The sequence below is a fragment of the Rhineura floridana genome, chromosome 6 (genome assembly GCF_030035675.1).
Source record: "Rhineura floridana isolate rRhiFlo1 chromosome 6, rRhiFlo1.hap2, whole genome shotgun sequence".
Lineage (NCBI taxonomy): Eukaryota > Metazoa > Chordata > Lepidosauria > Squamata > Rhineuridae > Rhineura > Rhineura floridana.
The window spans coordinates 105,919,860-105,946,948 of NC_084485.1; the positions used below are offsets into that span (position 1 = coordinate 105,919,860).

At 42.4% G+C, this 27,089-nt stretch overlaps 1 protein-coding gene across 2 annotated transcripts in view; it reads right to left on the reverse strand.

The window, feature by feature from the left end:
• The window catches only part of NEGR1 (neuronal growth regulator 1), an 856,142-nt gene that overhangs the window by 259,458 nt on the left and 569,595 nt on the right, over nt 1–27,089 (reverse strand). For both annotated transcript variants that reach the window (XM_061630506.1, XM_061630507.1), the window contains exon 4: nt 13,164–13,295. In XM_061630506.1, coding sequence (XP_061486490.1) covers nt 13,164–13,295 — 132 coding nt within the window. The remainder of the gene's footprint in view (nt 1–13,163; nt 13,296–27,089) is intronic.

A 27,089-nucleotide genomic window follows, 5' to 3' on the forward strand; every position in this document is an offset into this window, starting at 1 on the left:
AGACTTCACAGAAGATGAAGGGAGGTATCAAACTAATCTACAGTAGCAGTGCTGTGAATTATACAAACAGCAAGTAAGTCACTCAGTTTATGCACGCTCTGCTATTTAACCAAGCTGTGCAATAAAACACAGAGATACAATGCACAGAGGTAGCTCTAGGCAATCCAGGAAGAATTCTGATGCTCCTATTCTAGCTTCAGGCAATAGTCAAGAAACAAGTCTGACCAAAAGAATCCTCATAGACAGACAGCATATTTCTAACAGCTTGATAAACTCTCCAGCTAAACAGAAAATTCTGGGGTGCTCCTTACTCTTTATAGACCACCAGCTGAGTTCTAGAGAATCGGATCCAGTTCAAAAATTCAACAATAATTCAACATACCATGGATGCTTAGAATTTGTTACTTTTCTATGGATCACACAACTTCTCAGAATGGATTCCTGCTTAGGAAAGGATGGAGGGGTAGTGCAACAATATGCATTTCTATGGATCAATTTATATATTCAGAATTTCCCAAATGATGCAGCCTGTGTTCAAGGGGAACTGTCATGTGTCTGAATACTTCCTGGGTAATTCTGCCAATACAAAATAAGCATGTGAGGCAGAAGGCACACTTCTCCCTGAATGTTAGTTTTCTACATGCAGGAAGGTGTTTTTCTTTCTTTTTTTTGGGGGGGGGGAAGCATCCAAACATTCTTGCTGAATGTATAAGCTGGACTGTGGAAGATAGATGTACCCTGTCAGATATTTTAAAATATGTGATCATGTATTTGAGTAGGTATCATAAGAACATAAGAGCCCAGCTGGATCAGACAACATCCATGCAATAGCACTCTCCCATTTGTGTTCCACAGCAACTGGCTTTCAGAGGAATATTGCCCAGATACTAGAGGTAATATACAGGAGCCTATTATGATTAGTGGCCAATAGGCATGAAACTTGAATATCTTCTCAAGAGCTGACAAAATTATGTACATGGCCATCCCTAGGACTACAATATACCCTAGCACATCTGGAGTCAGGGAACAGATCACTTCCTTAATATCCCAGAACCAGAGACATAACAATGGTCACATTTGGACTTCATACTAAACCATAATATAATGTAATTGGAATTAGTTCACAGCCTCCCAGTTCTCTCTCCTCCTCCAGCGTAGCTCCAAGATATTCAGAAGCTGTGACTTTCAGTTTAGATTAACTACAGCTTGTCACACTGCCCAAACTTACAAACTGTGGTTAATCATAACTACAGCTTGTTTGAAACGAGTCAATTTCATACTATGGTTATAAATCTTTATAAACATAAGGATCAATAATCACTGTTTAGGATTCACTAAAAAAATGTACTGCCTTCAAGTCGATTCCGACTTATGGCGACCCTATGAATAGGGTTTTCATGGTAAGCTGTATTCAGAGGGGGTTTACTATTGCCTCCCTCTGAGGCTGAGAGGCAGTGACTAGCCCAAGGTCACCCAGTGAGCTTTATGGCTATGTGGGGATTCGAACCTTGGTTTCCCAGGTCGTAGTCCAACACTCTAACCACTACAGTAGGGCCCCATTCATACAGTGGGTTACGTTCTGGACCCCTGCTGTAAAGCGAAAACCGCTGTAAAGCGGAATGCATTGACTAACATTGACTGAAATGGCGCCCGACGCCCAAAAAATGCTGTAAAAGCGGAACAAGTGCTGTAGGAGAGGGGCCTTTCTGTAATTGACAACCGCTGTATTAGCGGAACACTGTAAAGCGAAACGCTGTAAAGCAGAGCCCTACTGTACGCCACACTGGCTCTCTCACTGGATTCAGACATAACATTAAAGTGCAGTTAAGTGAAATCAGAAGTGAAAGTTTCCAGTCTCTTTCTCATGACCACACTAGAGGAGAAGGAAGAGTGCATGAGCCCAAGGCTTGTTCCAATTTTTGTCATTTTTGTCAAACGATGACTTAGACATCCAAATGTGGCCTATGGACTGCTGTAAATGAGTGGACAATGATTCCCCCCTTACACAACAGCAAATAGGTGGCAGGAAGGTAACAAAATTGGATTTGATTAGGTAAGAACAGGAAGATGTGCTCTGCAGACATTGACAAAACAAACGATGCTAGTGGTGGTATGACTTTTACCTAGCCCCAAGTGACAAGTGTCTAATTGACCTTCCACCTTGCTTGACACTGAAGCCTGTAGCCTCTCAGCACTCCAAGCTACATTTAAAGGCCAATGAAAATCACATACAACCAGTAGGAGGGGCATATGCTTTCCTAATGCATGTCAGCTTTGGCTTGGAATGATGCTGAATGTTATTTTTCTGCCTAGTCAGAATGAACAAATTCTTGTAGTACAGAACAGGTGTTGACAGTATTTCTACATACAGTATTTCTGTATATAGAAAGGCTAGGTGAGAAGGTAGAGACAGACAACTGCCTCTTGAAAAGGCCTTTTAAGAATAATCTTCACTTTTTCCAAACATTTTTTATAAGAAATGTCCATGTCCATCTTGGGATTGTTATTTATTGTTTTATTGGCCTGCTCCACGAGCTAGAGGGAGCCCCAGCTGATGAAGCGTCAAGGCGAGTTAAGCAGCAGAGCGAGTTCGGCAGCAGGGCGAGGAGGCCAGGGCCCCCACTCTGCCCGTCTGTTCCCTGACCTCAACTAAACCGCAGTCTCCAACCCATTGACATAATAAACCTTAAACAAAACTATGCAGGTAAGAAGCCAGCAGGGGTGTGGGGGCTTTCCAGTGTTTTGCACCGCCTGCAGCATGTATGACTATCTGCCTGTTGGACAGAAGTCGTGGGTGTGCTCTCGGTGCAATGAGCTCCTGGCTCTCCGGGAACGACTTCATTTCCTTGAGGCCAAGGTGGCAGACCTGGAAAAGCTGAGAGAGGCAGAGAGGTGTGTGGAGCAGGCCTTCAGGGACGTTATAGCTGTGTCCCACTCCAACGATGATAGCTCTCCTGCTATCATGGACAACGATGGTCTTGGGGAAGGAGAGCATCCAGCTGAGGAAGAGGGAAACGATCCCTTAGAAGGGACCCATTCCTTGGGGGATGAGCAGCTATCCTCTCGTACTGAGGATATATCTCCAGGGGGTGGAGGGATCCTTGTAGTGGGTGATTCAATCATTAGGAACATAGACAGTGGGGTGTGTGATGGGCGTGTAGACCGCAAGGTGTTTTGCCTGCCTGGTGCGAAGGTTGCGGATATCGCCTGTCGTTTAGATAGTTTGGTAGACAGTGCTGGGAAGGAGTCAGTGGTCGTGGTGCACGTTGGCACCAACGACATGGGGAAATGCAGCCGTGAGGTCCTGGAAGCAAAATTTAGGTTGCTAGGTAGGATGCTGAAAGCCAGGACCTCCAAGGTGGCTTTCTCTGAAATGCTACCGGTTCCACGTGGCCAAGTTTGCTGATGACACTAAATTGTTCAGGGTTGTTAAAACAAAAAGGGATTGCGAAGAGCTCCAAAAAGACCTCTCCAAACTGAGTGAATGGGCAGAAAAATGGCAAATGCAATTTAATATAAACAAGTGTAAAATTATGCATATTGGAGCAAAACATCTGAATTTCACATATACGCTCATGGGGTCTGAACTGGCGGTGACCGACCAGGAGAGAGACCTCGGGGTTGTAGTGGACAGCACAATGAAAATGTCGACCCAGTGTGCGGCAGCTGTGAAAAAGGCAAATTCCATGCTAACGATAATTAGGAAAGGTATTGAAAATAAAACAGCCGATATCATAATGCCGTTGTATAAATCTATGGTGCGGCCACATTTGGAATACTGTGTACAGTTCTGGTCGCCTCATCTCAAAAAGGATATTATAGAGTTGGAAAAGGTTCAGAAGAGGGCAACCAGAATGATCAAGGGGATGGAGCGACTCCCTTACGAGGAAAGGTTGCAGCATTTGGGGCTTTTTAGTTTAGAGAAAAGGCGGGTCAGAGGAGACATGATAGAAGTGTATAAAATTATGCATGGCATTGAGAAAGTGGATAGAGAAAAGTTCTTCTCCCTCTCTCATAATACTAGAACTCGTGGACATTCAAAGAAGCTGAATGTTGGAAGATTCAGGACAGACAAAAGGAAGTACTTCTTTACTCAGCGCATAGTTCAACTATGGAATTTGCTCCCACAAGATGCAGTAATGGCCACCAGCTTGGATGGCTTTAAAAGAAGATTAGACAAATTCATGGAGGACAGGGCTATCAATGGCTACTAGCCGTGATGGCTGTGCTCTGCCACCCTAGTCAGAGGCAGCATGCTTCTGAAAACCAGTTGCCGGAAGCCTCAGGAGGGGAGAGTGTTCTTGCACTCGGGTCCTGCTTGCGGGCTTCCCCCAGGCACCTGGTTGGCCACTGTGAGAACAGGATGCTGGACTAGATGGGCCGCTGGCCTGATCCAGCAGGCTCTTCTTATGTTCTTATGTTCTTATGTTTAATGATGTTGAAAGCATATTACTCACAGAGCAAGCCTTTTAATGGAAGCCCAGGAACTTAAACTAAGCTACAGTAACATGAGACATGACACTGTTTATGAAATAATGACAAGAAATAATATAGTGTCATTTAAGAGGAAGAGGAAGCAACAGAAGTCTTGAAACTATACTTTCGAGAAGTTAAAACAAAGCAGCTCCTTCCTCCAAAATAACCTTTCAGTCTTCACCTTGAAGAAAACTGAAACTTGTGTGCCAAGAGGAAGTGGAGAGCTTAGCAAGGAGCAAAACTTTGTCACAGATGTTTATAAGAAGGGAGATAAGAACTGCTTTGCAAAATCAGACCAAGGGGCATCTATATTCTGGTTGGTCTGGTGTTTCCACCACCCCAGAATCCAGCAACGTGAGGCAGCACCAAGCACCCAAATTATGATTCTGTTTATTTGAATGCAATTATAAGGGTGATTTCCTTGCTGATTCATGACAATTATGAAACTGGTCTTGTGAAATGCCCATCATTGCAGCATGAATTGGAGATTCAAGGGAACAGCCCATGTACTGAAGGGGCACCCCCCCAAGGTGATGCAATGTGAGTCTTTTACATGTCTGCACAGAAGTAATGAGGAGCCACTCACTTATACGAGAGTAAAGGGATCTATCTGGAGATTATTGCTGGGGTGGGGGGAAAACCTGCCTTCTGATCCTGGTTACCCCAGATTTTTATGTGCCACATTTGTGACTGTCTGACTGTAATCTGTTTATTTTCTCCCACAGAAATTGTACCACAGTTCTATAGAACAAAGTACATGGATTGGAATCTGAGACACAAAACCTTTTCCCCATCACTAAAATTCAATGTAGATATAGGATTCTAATAGATGAAATTAGTATGAAGCATGGTCTCTATAACTCAGTGTTACATATCCTTATCTTCTGATTCAGATTCAAGAGACTATATACCAGGGGTAGCCAAGGTGGCACCATCCAGTTGATGTGGACCACCACTCGCATAATCTCTGACTACTGGCCATGCTGGCTGGGGCTGATAAGAAATATAGTCCACAATATTTGGAGGGTACCAGGTTGACTTCTTCTACTATATACCATACTGGAGACCATTTTTCCATAGATGTTGATTTTTGTATAAGGCAACATTTCTGAGCATTATACAAAATTCACATACCAATTGTGTAAAAGCAGTGTGCATTTGTGTGTGCATGTATGTGCTAGCATAAATATTTATGCTAGCACAAGAAAGCTGAAACATCCAGGGGAATGGAAAGAGAGGGAGAAGAGTGGATGAAGATTGTAATAATAATAATAATAATAATTTAATTTCTGTGTCGCCTATCTGGCCAATGGCCACTCTAGGCGATGTACATCTTTGTTTCAATAAAATACATCATAATAAAACAATACAACGATAAAACTATAAAACTATAAACAATGACAGTTCAGAGTACTAGGCAATTTATCATAGTGATTAACCCTCTCCGGAAGTCCCAAAGGCCTGTCTGAAAAGCCAGGTCTTCAAGGCCTGGCGGAATACATTCAGGGAAGGGGCATGCCGAAGATCATACGGGAGGGAGTTCCAGAGAGTGGGGGCCGCCACTGAGAATGCCCTCTCTCTCGTCCCCACCAACCTAGCTGTTTTAGTTGGCGGGACTGAGAGAAGGCCCTGTGAGGCTGATCTTGTGGGGCGGCATAATTGGTGGCGTTGGAGGCGCTCCATCAGATAAACTGGGCCGAGACCGTATAGGGAATTAAAGGTTAATACCAACACCTTGAATTGGGCCCGGAAAACAACTGGGAGCCAGTGCAGATCGAACAGCACTGGAGTAATATGCTCCCGGCGGCGACAGTTTGTAAGTAGTCAAGCCGCCGCATTATGTATAAGTTGTAATTTCCGGACCGTTTTCAAGGGTAGCCCCACGTAGAGCGCATTGTATTGGGCAATGCAAGTGATTTGTGGGGACATAGGGACTTATTGCACTAATAAATAGAGGGGAGACTATTTTATGCCCTATGGTTTTTATTTATTCTTTAAATTAGATTGTGAGACATATATTATACATGCAATTATGGTTGGGAAAAATATTGTTCAGGGCTGCTATTTTTAAATTGGCCCTTGAGGTAAGGAGGGTTAGCTTTTGTACACACATCTCCCCCCAACTTTCCGGCTATCCTCTAAATGTAGCACTGGTGCTGTGAAAGGTACATTTCTATGGGTTCATGCAGCATAATATTCAAATCTCAAGTAATGGATGTAGATGATTATTATTACCTGCCCTTCACCCAAAGGTCCAGGGGTGGGTTACAGCAATTTTAAAATATAGCATGAAAAACAATTAAAAACAACCTCTCTCTCTCTCTCTCTACACACACACACGTAATTGTGATTAACAAAACAGAGGTTTTTATTGTAATACCAAAATGTTTCGGCTTCTGCCTTCATCAACTGCTAACACAAATGCTGTTACTAAGGTGGCAGTTATAGAGCTTTGAGGATGGAATGCTCAGAGGGGCTTCATTGGCAGAAGCTAAATGATACTGCTACTGTCCTCCAGGTTCAGGCCATGTGGTGCCAATGTGTCCAGAGAGTATATATATACCCATACTGTATTATAAAATATATACTATATGTCTCTGGTGTCAGACCATAATACATACTGTACAATGCAGTTTCCAGACACACCTCAGTGGGGAGGGAGTTCCACAACTTAGCCCCCCCACAAAGAATGCCCTCTCCTGGGCCACCACCCTAAGCTTCTGAGGCCAGGGGATCTACCAAAAGGGCCCTGTCTGCTGATCTCAACAGTTGAGAGGATCTGTAGGGATGGAGGCAGTCTTTCAGATATTTGGGACCTAAATCATTTAGGGCTTTAACACTAACGTGATCACCTTTCAATTGGGCACAGAAACAAGCTGGCAATCAATGCAGCTGTTTTAAAATAGGTTATATTTTATAGGCCGCCCTGGGCTCCTGCTGGGAGGAAGGACGGGCTGTAAATCAATCAATCAATCAATCAATCAATCAAATAAATAAATAAATAAATAAGAAAGATATAGGACATCCAAAGGGAACCCTAGTCAGTAATCTGGCTGTTGTATTTTGTACCAGTTGAAGTTTCCAAGTCGTCTTCAAGGGCAGCTGCATGCAGAGCGCATTGCAATAATCCAATCTGGAAGTTATCAGAGCATGGAGTACTGTGGCCAAGTAATCTCTGCCCAAAATGGGATGAAGGCCTAGCCACTGAGGTCACCTAAGCCTCCAATGACAATGTTGGATCCAGGAGTTCTCCCAAGTTGTGAAGCTGCTCCTTCAAGGGGAACACAACCCCATCCAGAACAGGCCGTCTCCCCACCTCCCAGACATGAGAATTCTAGACATATAACACATCTGTCTTTTCAGGATTTAGCATGAGTTCATTGGCCCATTACCATCCAGCCCATTACTGCCTCCAAGCACTGGTCCATCACATCAACTGCCTCTCCTGATTCAGATGTAACACAGAGATAGAGCTGGGTGTCATCTGCATACTGATGGCATCCAATCTCCTGATGACAGCTTCTGTGGCTTCATATAGATGTTAAATAGCATGGGGAAGAAAATGGAACCCTGTAGAACATCACAGGACTATTCCCATGGTGCTGAACAGTAGCCTCCCATAACTACTTTTTGGAAGCAGCCCTGGAAGTATGAGTGGAGCTGATGAAGCCCGTTGCCCTCAACCCCTACCTCTGACACTCCAAAAGGATACCATGGTCAACAGATTCAAAAACCACAGAGAGATCAAGGACAACAAACAAGGATGCACCCCCCTATCTCTCTCCCGACATATTTCATCAACCAGGTGACCAAGGCAGTTTCAGTGCCATGGCCAGGCCTGAAGCCAGACTGGAATGGATCCAATAATCAGTTTCCTCCAAGCATGCTTGAAGCTGAACTGCCACCACCCTCTCAAGCACCTTGCCCCCAAAGGGGATATTTGCCCCTGGACAATTGTTATTTAACACTTCTGGGTCCAGGAAGGCCCTCTTAAGGAGGGGATGCACCATTGCCTCCTTCAAAGCAGATGGTACTGATGGAGAATTTTTATTTCTCTCCTTTGGGATCTTTTGCTGGGGGTCCTTAAAAAATAATTCTAGGAGACAGGCTTGGAGCAAAAAGGTAGGCCTTTATTCTTTACAAGCATATGCAGGGTCAGTTCCCCAGAAAGTCTGGAGAGTACTGCACTGAGGCACTATGTGCAAGCTTTTTTATAAAGTACAGTTACAGCATGTGACAGTGATTCACCAATCTCATGAGTTCCTGCCCACCCAACATCGCAGTTCCTCCTCTCTACAATCATTTCCAAACCAATCAGATAACTTTATTAAAATGAATTCATGTATATTCATAATTTTACAGATACCTCCCATCCTAATGTCTTGTTGTCTTCCGAGATTGATGTCAATCTGTCCCCTTGACTGATATTACCACTATTCTGTTGTCATACATTACTAATGATTTTAGGCCGTTTTGAAACCAATGTGTATCATACATTCCATTCCAACATGGCTCCTGATCAGCCAAGCTGGCCAGGGACATCTCTAGGACATTACAACCTGTTCTTCTAAGTGATACCATGATGCAAGGACAAGTTTGGTTCTCCTTAGAGTGACTGGAAGTTCTATATGAAATTCCACTTATAATTACACTGTTATAGAGAAAGATTAATTTGAAATCACCATATTATAGTTGAAAGCCAGACAATATAAAGAATGATTACGGAACACAGTAAAGAAAAGGGGTAATTCTGATCCAGCCACTCTCCATCAAACTCAGAGGGATGAAGAAGGTAGCCCACCTCAGAATACCTCTCACCTCGAAAACGCACTTATTATATTTATGAAGTAAAATTATACACATCATGCTATTGTAAAAATTCAGTATCAAGCTCAAATTTTTTATCCTTTCTACCTTGATTCTATTATGAAGACTTCCCTTAGCTGAGGCCATTGCTCTGCAGCATACGAGACCAGAAACCTATTTTCCAAGATCAAATAGTAAAAAGTATATTAATCAAAAGATTGTACGCATTTTGCTTAAAACAATACCAGATTAATGATCTGCCGGTCATGCATTAGCCAATCATGGCACAGAAAGAGCTCAGGAATTTACAGCAAGGTGAACCTGCTTTTAATGCCTGTTGTATGTGAATGTAGGGAAATAAATCCATTTTCCTTCATCGTTTTCAAGGGCCCAAATTGCTTGGGGCCAGGATGCTTGGGGGATCCTCCATAATTACCTCCCCCTCCTCCAGTGAAGCATTAATCACTTCCTGAATCCAACCAGTCAACGCCTTATGGCTAGTTCTAAAAAGCCAAGATAGGCAAGGGTCAAGGGGGCAGATGGTTGGCCTCATTTCTTTAAACAGCTTGACCACATCCTCAGGCCACAATAATTGAACCTAATCCAGTACAGATGGAACAGACAGTGCTCTGGATGCCTCAATTGGACTTCCTGTAACTGTGGATTCCAACTCTGTCTGAATCTGAATGATTTTGCTCCTAAAGTGCCTCCCAAAGTTATTACAGTAGGCCTCCAAGGGTGTCAGAGCAATGTTCTCTTGGCCAGATGACAAAAGCCCATTCACCACTAAGAAAAGCTCTGCTATATGGCTCCTTATGGATTCAATGGTGGAGAAGTAAGTTTTTTTTGCCGCCACCACTATAAGGTGGTAGGCATACTGATGCAACCTTACCCTTGTTCAGTCAAGTTCGGATTGCGATTTACGCCACCTGAGCTTCAGCTGCCAACCTTCCTGTTTCACTGCATGCAGGTCACTGGAGTAACAAGATGACCTAGGTGCCCCACAGTGAGGAGGAGGGCACTCAGGAGCGATTGTGTCAATGACTCTATGCATCTCACCATTCCACAATGAAACAAGGGCCTTGAAAGGAGCACCAATAATGTAAGTCAGAAAATCCCCCAGAGCATTCAGAAATCTATCAGATTCCATAAGTCTCCAAAGGCGGAACATCTCAATAGATCCCCCACCCTGGCAAAGTGGAGTAGATTTAACCCAAATCTTACCAGGCAATGGTCTGTCCATGACAATGGACTCTTCATGAGTCCTCCAATCAACGGAATATTATCAATCTGCTCTGTGGCAAAGACCAGGTCAAGGGTATGCCCAGCCACATGTGTTGGGCCACTGATGTATTGAAACAGCCCTATGGTTGTCATGGAGGCCATGAACTCCCGAGCTGCCCCATTTGACGCAGCCTCAGCATTGATACTGAAGTTCCCCAACACCCACCATGTTTATTCCCATGCATAGTTCATTCCCTTGTAGTTGTAACAGGAGTGCTATGAGAGAAACCTATGAAAAAAAAACCTCACCTGGTACCCAAGTAATGTTTTAATGTGTTTAATTTGGATGATCAATGCATTAATATTGATTAAACCCAGGACTGCTACTCCAGAACAGATAGAAAAAGAAAGGTATAGCTGGATGCTATAATAATAATAATAATAATAATAATAATAATAATAATAATAATAATAATAATAATAATAATAATAATAATAATGAATTTATATCCCGCTCTTCCTCCCAAAGGGGCCCAGGGTGAAAAACAATAAGCAATAAAACAGATGCAGACTGGGAAAGATCTCTACTTAAAAGGCTTATTGGAAGGTCTTCAGTAGGTAACAAAAAGACAACAGAGATGGCTCCTGCCTAATATTTAAGGTGAGGGAATTCTAAAGGATTGGTGCCACAGCACTAAAGGTCTGATTTCTATATTGTATGCAACAAACCTCCAAACCGGATAGTATCTGCAAGAGGTCCTCACCTGTAGTGTGCAGTTACTGAGTAGGGTATATAAGCGGTGAGATGATCTTTCAGTTATCCCGTTCTCAAGCTGTATATGGCTATATACACCAAAGCCAGCACCTTGAACTTGGCCTGGGAGCTAATTGAAAGGCAGGGTGATTTTTTCAACAAAAGAGTAACAGTTGGTGATCTCCTGTCCCAGTGAGCAGTCAAACCACTGCATTTTGTACCACCAGCAGCTTCCAGACCATCCTCAAGGGCAGACCCACATATGAGTGACACCAGTCTCCAAACTGTTGTGAGATATACACAAAAGGCTTTGGATCAGAGCTATTTAGTGTTCAGATAACACAGGAAGATATGTGTTAGGGAAAACAGGAAATATGTCCCCATTGCTGGGGCAATTGGGCTGATGCTGCCTTGCCCCTGATCTAGTCATGCTTTGTTGACTATTAGATCATATTGTAATGGATGGCTGAATGACACATTCATCCAGATGTCCATCCACAATACATGTGAATTTGGATACATATCCAGATGTTCATTTCTCATCCACATTCTGTTCCCATTACTCATGCACAATTACACATTACTACACCTGGATTGGGGCAAAAGGCTTGCTTTGCAGCGTTTGTCGGCAATGAAACTGCCAGCACAGCATAGCAAAGCAGAGAATGTCTGCCTGACTACCTTGGGAAATGATGATACATCTCCTCTCTCCTTTCACAATGCAACAGAAAAGAGACAATGGCTACAAACATGCATAAAAAATGCAAGAAAGATTGCTTTCTTGGCACACATTTTTGTACACATTTTCACACCTTCAACAGCAAAAATAAGGCTTCACAAAAATTCAGCAGAGAACTACTTAGGAGGGTATTTTAACTGGGGTGAAGCCAAAAGTGAACAGTTGTGCCAGTCTATGGGGGAAGGGGTGAAATGGATAGGAAACAGGTATATCTGTTTTACTTTTTCTCTCTTTTTGTTGCTGCCACCACCGAATTCAACCAAGGTGGCAGTCCTCCTGAGGTGGCTGCCATTTCCCCCTTGAATCCCCCATGCCACGTCTTCATGTAGCATCAATGATCATAACAAATCAGTTGTTGATTAAAACAAGAGCAGTCATATGAAAGACATCTAATAAGGGCAGAGTGTGCAGATGTGAGAGAAATGATAGCCATCATGACAGTACAGTTTTAACCGCCTCACCAGCATCACTACACCATGAAAAAAATGGCAAATTTGGGCTGGCAGAGCTTTTTGGTTCAGGCCTAATCTTAACATATAGTGATTTGACACAAATCTCATTAAATATATTTTCATAACGCTCTTCGTCCTCACAGATACTACCAGGACAGTATACAAAAATCACATAGAAAGCTAATCATGCCAAAAATATGATACACTGAAGCAATAGAAAATTTACTGACAATGTAATGACCTAGTTTAGTGAATTACCTGGGATTGTGTGCTTAGTTGGCAGATCATTTTTCAGTCAGAGGGATATGAAACCATAAGGACATCAGCCCTTCTTGTCTGCAGGAAGGACAAAAGTCCTGGTCCGATGAGAAAGGCCTTCAGTGTGAGCTCCTTCCAAACATTCAACTGGGTATAATAAATGTCCATGGGATGGGAGCAGCATTGTAATGGCAGGTATCTATTATAACATCTGTAGAAATCCACCACCTGTACAGCTATATGTTCAGGAATTCTCTACAGAAGTCAAGATGTGAAGGCCATAGGTTTGTACAGAGCCTGCTGCCATGGTGCTGCTCTCCCCCAGTTGAATGTTTGCAAAAGGCTAACATCACAGACAGATATTATTTGACAACTGCTTGTATGTCTCATCTACATTACAGCATTTTTCATTAAACTGTTTAATTTCAAATATATTGCCACACACACAACTTACAGTTTACTGTGACTTTTACTTTTTTCACATCTGGGACTGAGACATCATTTTCAGCACTGCATTCATATTCCCCAGCTTGATCTCTTGTAATTCCATAGATGTCCAAATACTGTCCATTTTCAAATGGTTTTGCTGAAATTAAGGGAAACAAAAAAGATATTAAAAAGAGTTTACAGGTAGTTTTATTGGAGTCAAGTGAAGCTCCATTCAGGTATAAACAACCAGCTCATAACTTGCTACTGGAAACTGCTGATAAAACTATTCCCCAAATCAAGGTGAAGAACAATTACATCTTTCACCCCTTCTCCTATGCACAGAAAACAACTGCGCACTGTACAGCTTCACTTAAGGTAGCAATACTGTAACAATAACTTCCACAGGAAGGAACATACACAATCTCTTTATAATTGATTAGAGTTACCTAACCTCAGCATACATCAAATAAATCTATGCCCTTTTTGCAACTGAGCTGAACAGCCTTCTAGCAGGGTAGATGAAAATGCACAATTATGCTTCAGTTTATATTGACTTTTACAAAATATAAGGTTCCACTTTACTTAGAAAAAAAAAGCTGACACACATTTCATATATTTGCCGTGGGAAGGTATTTCATTTTGACTAAAGTTTTTAAAACACAATGTTCTTTTAACAGCTTCAGTATTCATTGTGTTCTAGTTCAGGCTTGAAATATACAGCCATGAGAGTGGCTGTATACTATAGTCAGCATGGATTTTTCACATTCCACAATGTTAAATTGAAAATACCCCCATGCCATTCTGGTGTTTCCCATAAGGAATCCCATAAGGAATGCAGGGATGAGACTGTGCTGGGGCCATCAAGGGGCAAGCATTTCCACCTGCCTTGCCCTGCTCCTCTGCCCGGGCCTTGTCAGGAGGAGCTGCAGACTGAGACATGCTGCTGCAGGGATGGGACTGTGCTGGGACCATCAAGGGGCATGCTTTTCCACCTGCCTTGCCCCACCCCTCTGCCTGGGCCTTATCAGGAGGAGCTGCAGGCTGAGACGTGCTGCTGCAGGGATGAGACTATGCTGGGACCATCAAGGGGCAAGCATTTCCATCTGCCTTGCCCCACCCCTCTGCCTGCGCCTTATCAGGAAGAGCTGCAGACTGCTGCTGCAGGGATGGGACTGTGCTGGGACCATCAAGGGGAATGCTTTTCCACCTGCTTTGCCCCCCACCCTTGCTCTTAGTGATGTTTTTCTGGGGACTGCCCTTTACCAGGAAGATGAATACTTTTGGTCTGCTGCTCCTGTTTATTTAGAGATATTAGGACTTTGTTAGTTTGATTTTTTTTTTTGTAAATTGTATTGTTTTTATTTGTATTTTGTATTTGTATTTTTATTTGTGTGTAAGCCGCCTTGGGGGCCTATTTGGCGGAAAGGCGGCCTAGAAATAAAACGTAACATAACATAAGCTCATTTCAAAACAAAACCTTACAAAACATATAGTCCTGAACTCAGAAATGCTTGCTTAACAACTCTCTAAGTTTTCATGGTGATACACACAACAGTCAGAGAGACTGTTACACAACTTTTCATGGCTATACACACAACTCTTGTAGCTGTATAATTCTCCCACTAACTTGTGGGCAACTCCAATTCTGTGACTGCTGGAATAACCAAAAGAATAAATACATTTGGTATTCGAATTAACTAGGCATTTATGGCTACAGAGGCGGGGTGGCCCATGACTTTTGGTTGCTTGAGATAAAGGACGAGATGGACCCTCCACTTCCATGTACCGAAGCTGAATCCACTGACTCAGTGTCCTCCACTGCAGCTGAGTGAAGAGATTAATTTAGAGGGCACCACTCCTGCCCCCAACATCTGCCACCTGAGGCAACTGCCTCACTTTGCCTAAAGATAAGGCTGGACCTGTACAGAAGCCCAGAATGGGTGGGTCTTCACACCTTTATCTATGGTTGGGCACCAGACAGGCACTTTCTTCTTTACCCAGGCTTTTGACCCTTAATTTGAAGGTTTTCAGGCATTTGTGGCATATTTTAGTGCAGCAGGATCTGTAAGACCTGTTTTTATCTGTATAGATGTGTTTTTAGAATTTATTTGTGGTGTTTGTTTTAAGTGGTTTTAATGCAAGTTGCCTTGGGTAACTTTTGTGAGGAAGCTATTAACAAATATAATTATTAATCATTATCACTGTGATAATTTGGGCCTAGTTTTTTTCCTTTGCACAAAACAAAACAAATGGAATGTTCTCTTGAAAAGGCCAAGTTGGGTGTCATGCTTACGACATTTAGAACAAAAAGGCCCAAGGCCCCTGAAAAGAAGTCTTCACTACTTATCCTGTCAGAGTGAACCAGAGGATGAAAGCATTCCCTCCACCCTTAACTCCCTAACCTATGGTACAAGCCCCCCTGCCCCCACTGCGGGAACTGTGTGAGAAGGTGTAACACAGCTAGCAGAGGTATTACTGCACCACTTTGCCCAGTCTTCTTGTTCTCTTCAACCTTGTCCAGCACAGGATAGGAACATCATTTCAGGTGGCTCAATGCAGAAATAATAGCCCCAGTACAAAAATATGTGTGACAACAGCATACTTAAAAATGAAAAAGCAGAGATTTAGAAGGGGGCAAGCGATTGATAGGATACCACAAATTGAAGCGGAATGATGCTGTTTTCTCCTTTTCTGTTTTATTTGGAAGGAATATATTATGAAAGGTAAGCTTCAGCTAAAGAGCCAGCTGTTCCTGTTTATGTGGTTGGCTGCTGTAACATTCCGCTGTGGCCAGATTGAGTGAATTTCTAGGAAAATATTATTTACTATCAATTTGAAATGAAGCATATACTACTAGTCAGGATAGAACAAAAGCTATGTTTTGCTTTGCTTTAAAGTAGCATTGCCTAGTAAAAATGTACTGTTTTACATGCTATTGTGGCTGCATTTGAATCTACTTTGTTACGTTATATTGATGGCAGATTCTTACTGAAAAATATGTATCAGTAGCACAGCATATAGAAAAAGAGAAAACAAAAGGTATGATTTGATTAGAGCTGATCCAAACATTCTCAGATGATATTTCTGAAGGGGAAAAAAATCTGAGATTTTTCTTTTTCCATCCCTACCTCCCCCAAAAGGTCACTTTGCAGAATATTTTCTGAATATTCTTCACCATTTTTTGTGGCAGTCACTATTTCCTCCCTCACAATGCCCTGGAACAACAGTAAGTCAGGAGCACCAAGAAAGATGCAAAATGGTGGCCACACTGCCAATACAGTTGGTGCTGCTGGCAATTTGCTAATCCTTTGCTGCTATCAATTTGGAAAGTGGGAGAAGTTATATCAACAACGTTTAGGGCAAGATCATGTTATTACTAATATAGGGCTGCTAATACCGATAGCAGAATATTTTCAACTTTGTATTCTGTAGTGTTGCGAGGTCAAAAGTATCCCAAACCCTAGGATTTCAGAGGCAGGCCCTAGTGATGTCATGGGGTGGGCCCTACCAAAGTCATGGGGCAGGCCCAAGTGATGTCACAGGGGTGGGCCCTAGTGATGTCATTTAGCATGGTATGTTAAGCATAGTTGCTTGGAGCATGCAATTCAAACAAAAACATTTCTCTGATTGGAAATTAAGATAGACATCTTAGCTAAAAGATGGAACCTGGGTAGAGAACATTTAATCTGGCCTAATTGCTTCTGGCAAGAAGGGTTTAAATGTCCTCAGGCCATGCCACTCACCAGAAGGCCATTGCAGGAAGAAAGGATCCTAGTGTTATGGAGATGTTAGATGGGAGCACTCAGGAGTAAAGATGCATGCCCCTGAAGGCTGCAATTCTAAACACACTTACTAAGGGACTAAGCCCCATAGAACTGAATAGAATTTACTTCTGAGTTTGGATTGTGCTGTTGGTAAAGCTTAACTTGGGATCCTCTGCAAAGATATCCATATCCAAGCAGCATCGGCAACCCTTTGCCTGGAATGCCCTGTCCCTGCCTTTAAACATGGCTGCTCCAAACTTCTTTACAGATTTGACCCTTCACTTCAGAAAGAGGTTTGAGAAATAAGTAAGAGTAAGAAGATTCTCTACCCTTTTCTGTCTACCCTGTGGGTTGCTAGAAACTCACTTTGACAGCCAACCAAATTCCAGTAAGTAATAATTGACAAAGAGAAAACACACATGGTTTTGTCTACCTTCACAGGCAGCAGCTTGGGAACAACAACAATTGATGCCACACTTCCCAGTATGTGAATTTTCTTTTATCACTGTTGGACAAGAAGAAAACCATCATGCAAGAAAGTGCATCATCGGTGAATTTAAGGGGGTTGAGCTGAGCGCATGGAACCACTGTTGTTGCTTCTATGGATGTAAGGGAGTGAGGTTAAAGGTGAATGAAATGCAAATAGAAAAAGAGTGATGATTTCCTAAATGCAATACCATACCAACCACAAAACATTCCTATGAGTAAAGAAGAAAACTCAGCATTCCACAAGGATTCCTAACCAAAAACCAAAACTAAAAAAATCCTGGCAGCCAGTCAGCTAAGGTCACAGAAATTCCCATGCAGCACAACCTGACCCAGGGACTGCAGTTAGTGCAGATTGCTGTGACACGATTGCTGACATGAGTGAGACCCTGGCAGCAAGTGATACCTCTGCTCTGAAATCTGCACTAGTTGCTGATTTGCTACCAGGCGAAGTTCAAGGTGTGCTTTCCATGTTATGGGTGCCACATAGTACTTGTTCTATTCTTGTAAGAAATCAGTCCTCTATTGTGGCAGCACATATGCTTTGGAACTCCCTGCCTATTGACATTAGGCAGATGCCTTCATTGTACTCTTTTCGACACCTGCTCAAAACATTTTTGTTTAGGTAAGCCTACCCAGGCACATAGAAGCTATTTTTTTTTGTTTTTAACTCATTGTTGGTTTTATTATGAATGTTTTTAAATACCTGTCTTTAACTTTTTTTGCCAATAATTTTGTTTTAATTCCTTCTGTAAACCATTTTGAGATTTTTTAACAATAAAGCATTATATAAATGTTGTAAATAAAACACACACATACATTTTGGAGTCACTGTGGTCCTCGGTCTCTTTCCACTTTTAGGAATAAAGAAATCAGGCCATTTGGTACTATCTAGCTCAGTAATGATGACATAGACTAGCATTGGCTGTTCGGGGATCCAGGCAATAGTCTTTTCCAGAAACTGAATTTTGAACCTTTGCACACAAATCATATGCCCTACCACTGAGCTACAAACCTTCCCGTTTTAAAAAAAAAATCTTTTAAAAATTGTTCTTTTCAATTCACTAATTAATGCACATCATATCTAGAGCAGATCCACACCATTCATTTAAAGCACACTGAACACACATTTGAAGCACATGAATCACACCCCAGAATCCTGGAAACTGTAGTTTGTTAAGGGTGGTGGGAACTATATCTGTGAGGGGGAAACTACACTTTCCAGGATTCTTTAGGGGAAGCCATGCTCTTTAGAGGCAAGTTGGATGTGTTTTAAATGTATTGTGTGGATTTACTTAATAAACTTTGCCTGCATGTGTATTGCCACATGACCAGAAGAATCTAAATGTATGAGGAGCTTAGGAATGGCATGTGCATGCCCTCTGTCACCTAATCATTGCCCCAAACTCCTGATTTATGGGGGTGCTGATTGATTTTGCACTCTGTTACTGCTTAGAATTGGAGTCTAAGAAACTTAAATTGCAGGCTCTCTGACACAATCACAGCATTTGGGAAGTTTCCCTATGCCTCTGTGCTCAAAATAACATAGAATCTGGGACATTTTTGCTCAGTAACCAAAATAATGCAGCTTGTCCCATGCTTCTGTTCTGTCAGGTGGAATTGTTTTTAGTTTTCCCAAGCTTGAAGAGGTGATGAGCTAATTGGCTTATGAATATTTGCACTTGGCTAATGTAAACAACAAGCCTGATAATCAAAACAAGCAAGCAACCTTGAGAATGCAGATGCATTCTCAAGCCCAAGATGTCACAAGGACAGGATCACGAATCATCACCTGAGGGGGAAACCAGCTATCCGAATGAGGGAAAGATAATGATCTAATAATAATCTAATATACTTTGAAGTATAAATACAGAACCCCTAGATCAGGGAGATTAAGCCTTCAGGGGGCTAATGTAGCCCCAAGATACCAACAAAACCAAGCCTCCAGGGGCTGAAGAAGCCCCAAGATACCAACAAGCCAGGAGGATGACATAATAATAATAATAATAATAATAATAATAATAATTTAATTTATGTGTCGCCTATCTGGCCAATGGCCACTCTAGGCGACGTACAAATCAGTTGCATAGCCTCAAAGTACCATCAAGAAGCAACATCAAGAAGATTGAAGACTCAACCCCTCCCAGGCAAGATTTATCATTGTGCTGTTAGGATGTTTCCAGCACACACGGAGACAGATGTGAGATAAGAACACTTAAAGACAAAGGGGGGAGTGGTAACATGTTAGCTATTTAGTTTCATTTTAGCTGTTTGCAATCCTGCTTTGATAGCTGTTTAGTTTCACTTTGAGGTGTTTGTTAGTTCTGCTGTAATAAAGCCTTCAATTTATCTGCTGCCAGCTGTGTTCATGGTCCTCTTGAAATCTCAGACTCAATAGTCTTATGCTTGGCAAAGGCTAGGCATTTGGCATTACAGCATGTAAATTGTTTTAATTAATTTTTTAAAATGGAAATGAGCTATAAAGTTTACTGGGTGACCATGGGCTACTCACCATCTCTCAGCTTAATCTGTCCCTCAGGATTAAAACATAGAGGGGAACCATGACCACCGCAAAGAAGAAGGGCACACTGGAAACATAGAGGAATTAATAATGCACAACCATAGTGTGAAATCACTTACTGGAATATAGTATGAAGAAATATTTATATAAGCATGACTGTCAAAGATGTTTATTATTAACACAACCTGTAAAGATATTTATAGTGCAATCCTACGTTTGTTTACTTAGAAACAAGTCCCAATGTATTCATTGGGGCTTACTCCAACAGGGAAGCGTGCACAGAACTGCAATCTCAAGTTATAAGGAACTTCACTCACCCAACCCAAAATTCAGAATCATGCCACTTTAAGTTGTTTGGCAACTGTTTATACTTGTTTTTATGATTGTTGGATTGTAAAGGGTTTATTTCTTGTTGTGAGGTGCCTTGGTTTCCAATCACCAACCATACCTCACAAGGTTGCTGGGAAGACTCCATATACACACACACTGAGACGTAAAAATACATATACCCTATATAATAGTTTAAAGTAAATACCAGTTCTTAATTGCAGAACATTTTTTGGGGAAAAAATAAAATCAGTATTAGTTTTTTGAATAATATTTATTTATTTATTTATTAAATTTATTAGTCGCCCATCTGGCTAGCTGTCCAGACACTCTGGGCGACGTACAAAATAAAAACATACAAATACATTAAAACATTAAAAATCTCAACAATAATAATAAAACCTAACCCACCCCCAAAGCCTGCCTGAAGAGCCAGGTCTTCAAGGCCTGGCAGAAGCTCATCATAGAGGGGGCATGGCGGAGATCATTTGGGAGGGAATTCCACAAAGTGGGGGCCACAATTGAAAAAGCCTCTCCCTAGTCCTCACCAGTCTAGCTGTTTTAACTGGTGGGATAGAGAGAAGGCCTTTTGAGGCTGATCTTGTTGAGTGGCATCCCTGATGATGCTGGAGGCGCTCCTTCAGATAGACTGGGCCGAAACTGTATAGGGTTTTAAAGGTCAGAACCAACACCTTGAATTATGCCCGGAAAACAACTGGTAACCAGTGCAACTCCTTCAGCACTGGAGTGATGTGATCTCACCGGTGGCTTCCTTTAATCAGGCGAGCCGCCGCATTCTGTACCAGTTGCAGCTTCCAGACTGTTTTCAAGGGTAACCCCATGTAGAGCTCATTACAGTAGTCTAGGCAAGAGGAGACCAGGGCATGTACCACAGATGGGAGCAGATGGTTGGGAAGGTAGGGGCGCAGCCTCCGTATCAGATGGAGTTGATACAGCGCCGCCCAGCTCACAGCCGAGACCTGAGCCTCCATGAACAGCTGAGAGTCAAGAATGACCCCCATGCTGTGTACCTGGTCTTTCAGGGGCAATTGTACCCCATTGAGCACCAGGTCAACATCCCCAACCTTCCCTTGTCTCCCACAAACAGTACCTGAGTTTTGTCAGGGTTCAGCTTCAGCTTATTCCTTCCCATCCAGCCACTCACCGACTCCAGTTACTTGGACAGGGTTTCTACAGCCAACGTCGGTGAAGATTTAAATGAGAGATAGAGCTGCGTGTCATCCGCATACTGATGACATTGCAGCCCAAATCTCCTGATGATTGCCCCCAGCGGCTTTATATAGATGTTGAACAGCATCGGGGAGAGGATGGAACCCTGTGGCACCCCACAAGTGAGAGGCCAAGGATCCGAAACCTCATCCTCCAATGCCACTCTTTGGTACCTACCAGAGAGGAAGGAATGGAACCACTGCAATACAGTGCCCCCCATGCCTAACCTCTTCAGGCGGTCCAGGAGGATAACGTGGTCAACGGTATCGAAAGCCGCTGAGAGATCAAGGAGGACAAGGAAGGTGCATTCGCCCCTATCCCACGCCCTCCTCATATCATCTACCAAGGCGACCAAGGCTGTTTCAGTCCCATGTCCAGGCCTGAAGCCCGATTGAAATGGATCCAGATAATCCGCTTCCTCCAAGTGCGCTTGCAACTGTTTTGCCACCACCCGCTCAACCGCCTTGCCCAGGAATGGCAGATTTGAGACTGGGCAAAAGTTGTTCAGATCTTGGGGATCCAAGGAGGGCTTCTTTAGAACTGGTTTTATTACTGCCTCCTTGAGAGCCAATGGCATTACTCCCTCTTCCAGGGACATGTTTACCACCATCTTGATCCCCTCGCCCAGTCTGTTCTTGTAGCTCATAATGAGCCACGACAGGCAAGGGTCGAGTAAGCAAGTGGTTGGCTTTAAGGTTGAAAGCACCTTGTCCACTTCATCAGAGGGAAGATAATAAACACAGTGATATGCATGTAAGCCCTGCCTAACTGCTTTAAAAGATAGGATTGTAGTGGGAGAGAAAGATTTCCAATACAAACACAATCCTTTGCTATGTTAACTCAAAAGTCCCATTAACTAACAGCACAACCCTAACCATGTCTACTCAAAAGTAAGTCCTTTTGAATTCAGTGGGGTTTACTCCAGGTATGTGGGATTAGCCCTGCACCTTTACTCCCAGAAAAGCAATAAAGTTTCATATTGGGAAGGTTTTCAAAATACTGCCGTCTTCAACAGCCCAGGAAAATTTAAATTTCTTTGACTCCTGCACACAAGGGAGAAAAAGACTTTTGGTACTGCTGAAAGCTATATACTTACTCAATTTATGAGATTTTCAGATAAGCAGGAAAAAACAACAGTTTTCTGGCCTTGCAATGGGATCTAACTATTGCCTGGAAGCCAACAAATTCCTTGTCAATCACAATCCTGACTTCAATTATTGGCTACAAAGCTGAAAAGGCAGAGTTAGAGCAGCCAGCTACAAGCTCATTTAACAGATGTTGTGAGGGGGCTGATGTTTTGGTGTATATGTCGTGAACCAGGCCACCTGGAGACTTTTTTTTAAAAAATGAAAGCTTAGAGTCCGGAAATTAAGATAACTCACCTGTAGAGCCAGAAAGGACCCACAAAATCTGGAGTCTCCAGGCAAAAAGCAGAGACGTGGCAACCCTAGTCTTGTGTAAGGTGCATAGGAAATATTGAAAATAAAGAAAATAATTGAATTTATACAAAACAGATTCCACATAAGAAAGAAGATCCTGTCAGAGCAGTAAACAGTTCACAGAATCACTAACATGCTATCTATGGGCTGATTCAGACATGCAGGGCAATCATATGAAATTGCATCATAATGTTATGACTTGCATGTGTGAACTCTTAGCCTTGTGCCCTGAGCCTGGGGCACTGTTATTGGGTGATATGCAGCCCCAGATAGCAATGGGCGGGGGAATTCATCTCCCACCTCCCAGCTCTCGTGGGACCACCTGTAGTTCCAGACAATCCCATGAGAGCTTCAGGAGGGGCTGGGTCAGGCCCAGGCCTATAAATGCCTCAGCCATTCTGTCACCACTCTTTTTCTTCATGTGCCGACTTTACCACCCTCTCTCCCTCATTTTTAGTGTGTCACTGAGCTGTTCAGTCGCGCTGATTGACAGGAACAGACAGGAATTTTTCCTCTCTATAAAATTGGTTCATGGTGAGTAGTTTTTTTTCCCCTCTGTCTTATCGATTGCTTTTCAGTTCATTAGGTGTCCATGCATTTCTGTCACAACTTAAGGTGGAAATGACATTGGGCAGGATCAAACTAAGGGGGATTCCCATAAGGGGTCTAGTGGTGTACTCGCTGGCCATGCCTCTAGCTGAGGAGAGGTCATGCCTCATCCAGCTCACAACTACCCCCACTGGTTTACTAGCAGGAGCACAAGCAAACTGGCTTGTGTCTTGCTGGGGATCTAATGCTGGCCAACTCCCAAGGGTGATTCCCAACTCCTTGTTGCGCTAACACAATATTGAAAGCAGATCCTTGCCAACTGCCATGCCAACCCCACTTACTTGTTGTAATAACCCATAAACCATTGTTGGCTCTTTTGTTCCTGTTGCTGATGGGGGTGGTGCCTGATGCACCTGCCTCACAATGAGTTATTCATCATAGATTCAGCACATCACTTTCATTTCAGACCACACAATACTTTTCACAGTTCACTCATTCAGTTGCCAGTAAATGAAGTGAAAAAAATCCCTCGGCATTATCAAGTGTTGAGAAATGGCCCCCTCTGGTTGAAAGGATGGTGCTATGGTATTTTGAATGCTAGTCAACAGGATTATATGTAGAGTAACCTTTGGTTGTAATTCCATTCACACATACCTAGGAGCAAGCTCTAGTGAATCCAATGACCTCACATGCATAGTTACACTGTCAGTTTATAAGGGCATGGGTTATGTTGTTAAAAACAAAAATGTCTGTACAGACACAGATGTACCTGCTCCAGGTCACACATGGTGTTTTACATGTGCGAAGAAATGTCATGATACTCATTCCTATATTCATCTCAATTTGCCACTTATTTGTGGAGAGTGGACACCAATTGAATCAGCTCTTAGTGGTTCATTAAAGTCTGAACTTCCACCATCGAATGATGAAAGCAGATAATAAACATCAGGTTGGCTTTCTTTCTTTCTGCAATTCATCTCCACACAGCAGGATTTTCCCATCCTTCACTTTTTAAGCCATTTCTAGGATTGTAATGCTGGTGGAATTTGCTTTGCAGCCTTGAAAGCAGTAACATTCCGCTTCAGCCAAGGTCAATATTGCTGCCACTCCAATATTGACAGAAGTGACAGGCTTCAGGAACTAACACAGCACTACCACACAAGTAGCATAACTTGTCAGTTTGAGGAAGCAGTCATCATTACAGTTGAAAAATATTGGATGTCCATTGTATCAAAAGACTTCTAGTTTAGTGCTGGGGGAGGAACAACAGAGACTGAAAGGACACTGACAGCAAACACCGCCATAAATGAAATGCAATGTAGAAAAGTTGCTAAGAGTGCTCCAACAGTTCTTATTAGAGCTGTTATTAGTGCCAGTCAGACCTTCTTAGAACAAAACCTCATGTGGGTGTATGTATTTGAAGATGCCATAGTAATGTAATAAAATTATGTACTACAAAGAACATCATATAGAAGAGTCACTGTCAGGTTCAACAGATTTATGTAGGCAGCACAAGCCATTTCTAAAATCCTGAATTTGGGTGGCAGAAAAATTAGTCAAGGCCAACACTGTATGTGGGGAACTAGAATATTTGCCCAAGTACAGGTCTGAAAGGAGCTGATAACCATTGTATTGTATTTTTACATTGGCATCAGTTGCATTTCATCAACAATATATAGATAATATATATAATATATATAATATATTAGATAATATAATATATAGATAATATATATAATATATATATAGATAATATATATAACTAGCATATAGATAGAGGTGATCCAGTGGACATAGTGTACTTAGACTTTCAAAAAGCATTTGACAAGGTACCTCACCAAAGACTTCTGAGGAAGCTTAGCAGTCATGGAATAAGAGGAGAGGTCCTCTTGTGGATAAGGAATTGGTTAAGAAGCAGAAAGCAGAGAGTAGGAATAAACGGACAGTTCTCCCAATGGAGGGCTGTAGAAAGTGGAGTCCCTCAAGGATCGGTATTGGGACCTGTACTTTTCAACTTGTTCATTAATGACCTAGAATTAGGAGTGAGCAGTGAAGTGGCCAAGTTTGCTGAAGACACTAAATTGTTCAGGGTTGTTAAAACAAAAAGGAATTGCAAAGAGCTCCAAAAAGACCTCTCCAAACTGAGTGAATGGGTGGAAAAATGGCAAATGCAATTCAATATAAACAAGTGTAAAATTATGCATATTGGAGCAAAAAATCTTAATTTTACATATACGCTCATGGGGTCTGAACTGGCAGTGACCGACCAGGAGAGAGACCTCGGGGTTGTAGTGGACAGCACAATGAAAATGTCGACCCAGTGTGCGGCAGCTGTGAAAAAGGCAAATTCCATGCTAGCAATAATTAGGAAAGGTATTGAAAATAAATCAGCCGATATCATAATGCCGTTGTATAAATCTATGGTGCGGCCGCATTTGGAATACTGTGTACAGTTCTGGTCGCCTCATCTCAAAAAGGATATTATAGAGTTGGAAAAGGTTCAGAAGAGGGCAACCAGAATGATCAAGGGGATGGAGCGACTCCCTTACGAGGAAAGGTTGCAGCATTTGGGGCTTTTTAGTTTAGAGAAAAGGCGGGTCAGAGGAGACATGATAGAAGTGTATAAAATTATGCATGGCATTGAGAAAGTGGATAGAGTAAAGTTCTTCTCCCTCTCTCATAATACTAGAACTCGAGGACATTCAAAGAAGCTGAATGTTGGAAGATTCAGGACAGACAAAAGGAAGTACTTCTTTACTCAGCGCATAGTTCAACTATGGAATTTGCTCCCACAAGATGCAGTAATGGCCACCAGCTTGGACGGCTTTAAAAGAAGATTAGACAAATTCATGGAGGACAGGGCTATCAATGGCTACTAGCCGTGATGGCTGTGCTCTGCCACCCTAGTCAGAGGCAGCATGCTTCTGAAAACCAGTTGCTGGAAGCCTCAGGAGGGGAGAGTGTTCTTGCACTCGGGTCCTGCTTGCGGGCTTCCCCCAGGCACCTGGTTGGCCACTGTGAGAACAGGATGCTGGACTAGATGGGCCACTGGCCTGATCCAGCAGGCTCTTCTTATGTTCTTATGTTCTTAATATCTTTTCATTAGGATTATTCCAATTATAGAACAGAAAAAGTGACATCAAATATGTACCTAGAAAACAAATTCCTCCTAAAATGGAGCACACATGGTGAAACATGGTATAACACTGAGTCAGTCTAGGCCTTGAGGCAGGAAGCTTCTCAAGATGGATGTCAATTAGATAGTAGATTAACCCACAACAGCTTTATGTAACAAGCAAAATAAAGTAGCACAACTGGGCTGTTGGTGAAGGAAAAATCAGAATCTAATTGGGACCTCTATATATGGCCACCTGGTTTCTCTTAATCAGCTGCCACTAGAAGTAACCATTTTGGATGCCACCACAAATCTTCTAAAGGTTAAGTAGTGGCAAAATTGCAGCATCCCCTCATGATCGCTAGGCCCATTTTAAACTTTACAGGTCTCAGACAGAGGCTACCAAAAAGAATTTTCTATGTAGCTCTGCACCAGATGGTGGATATTGTGGTAAAGTAATACATGCAAACAACAGTAGTAGCAAGAGCTAATTATAGTAGGACGGCCCATTGACCTCTAG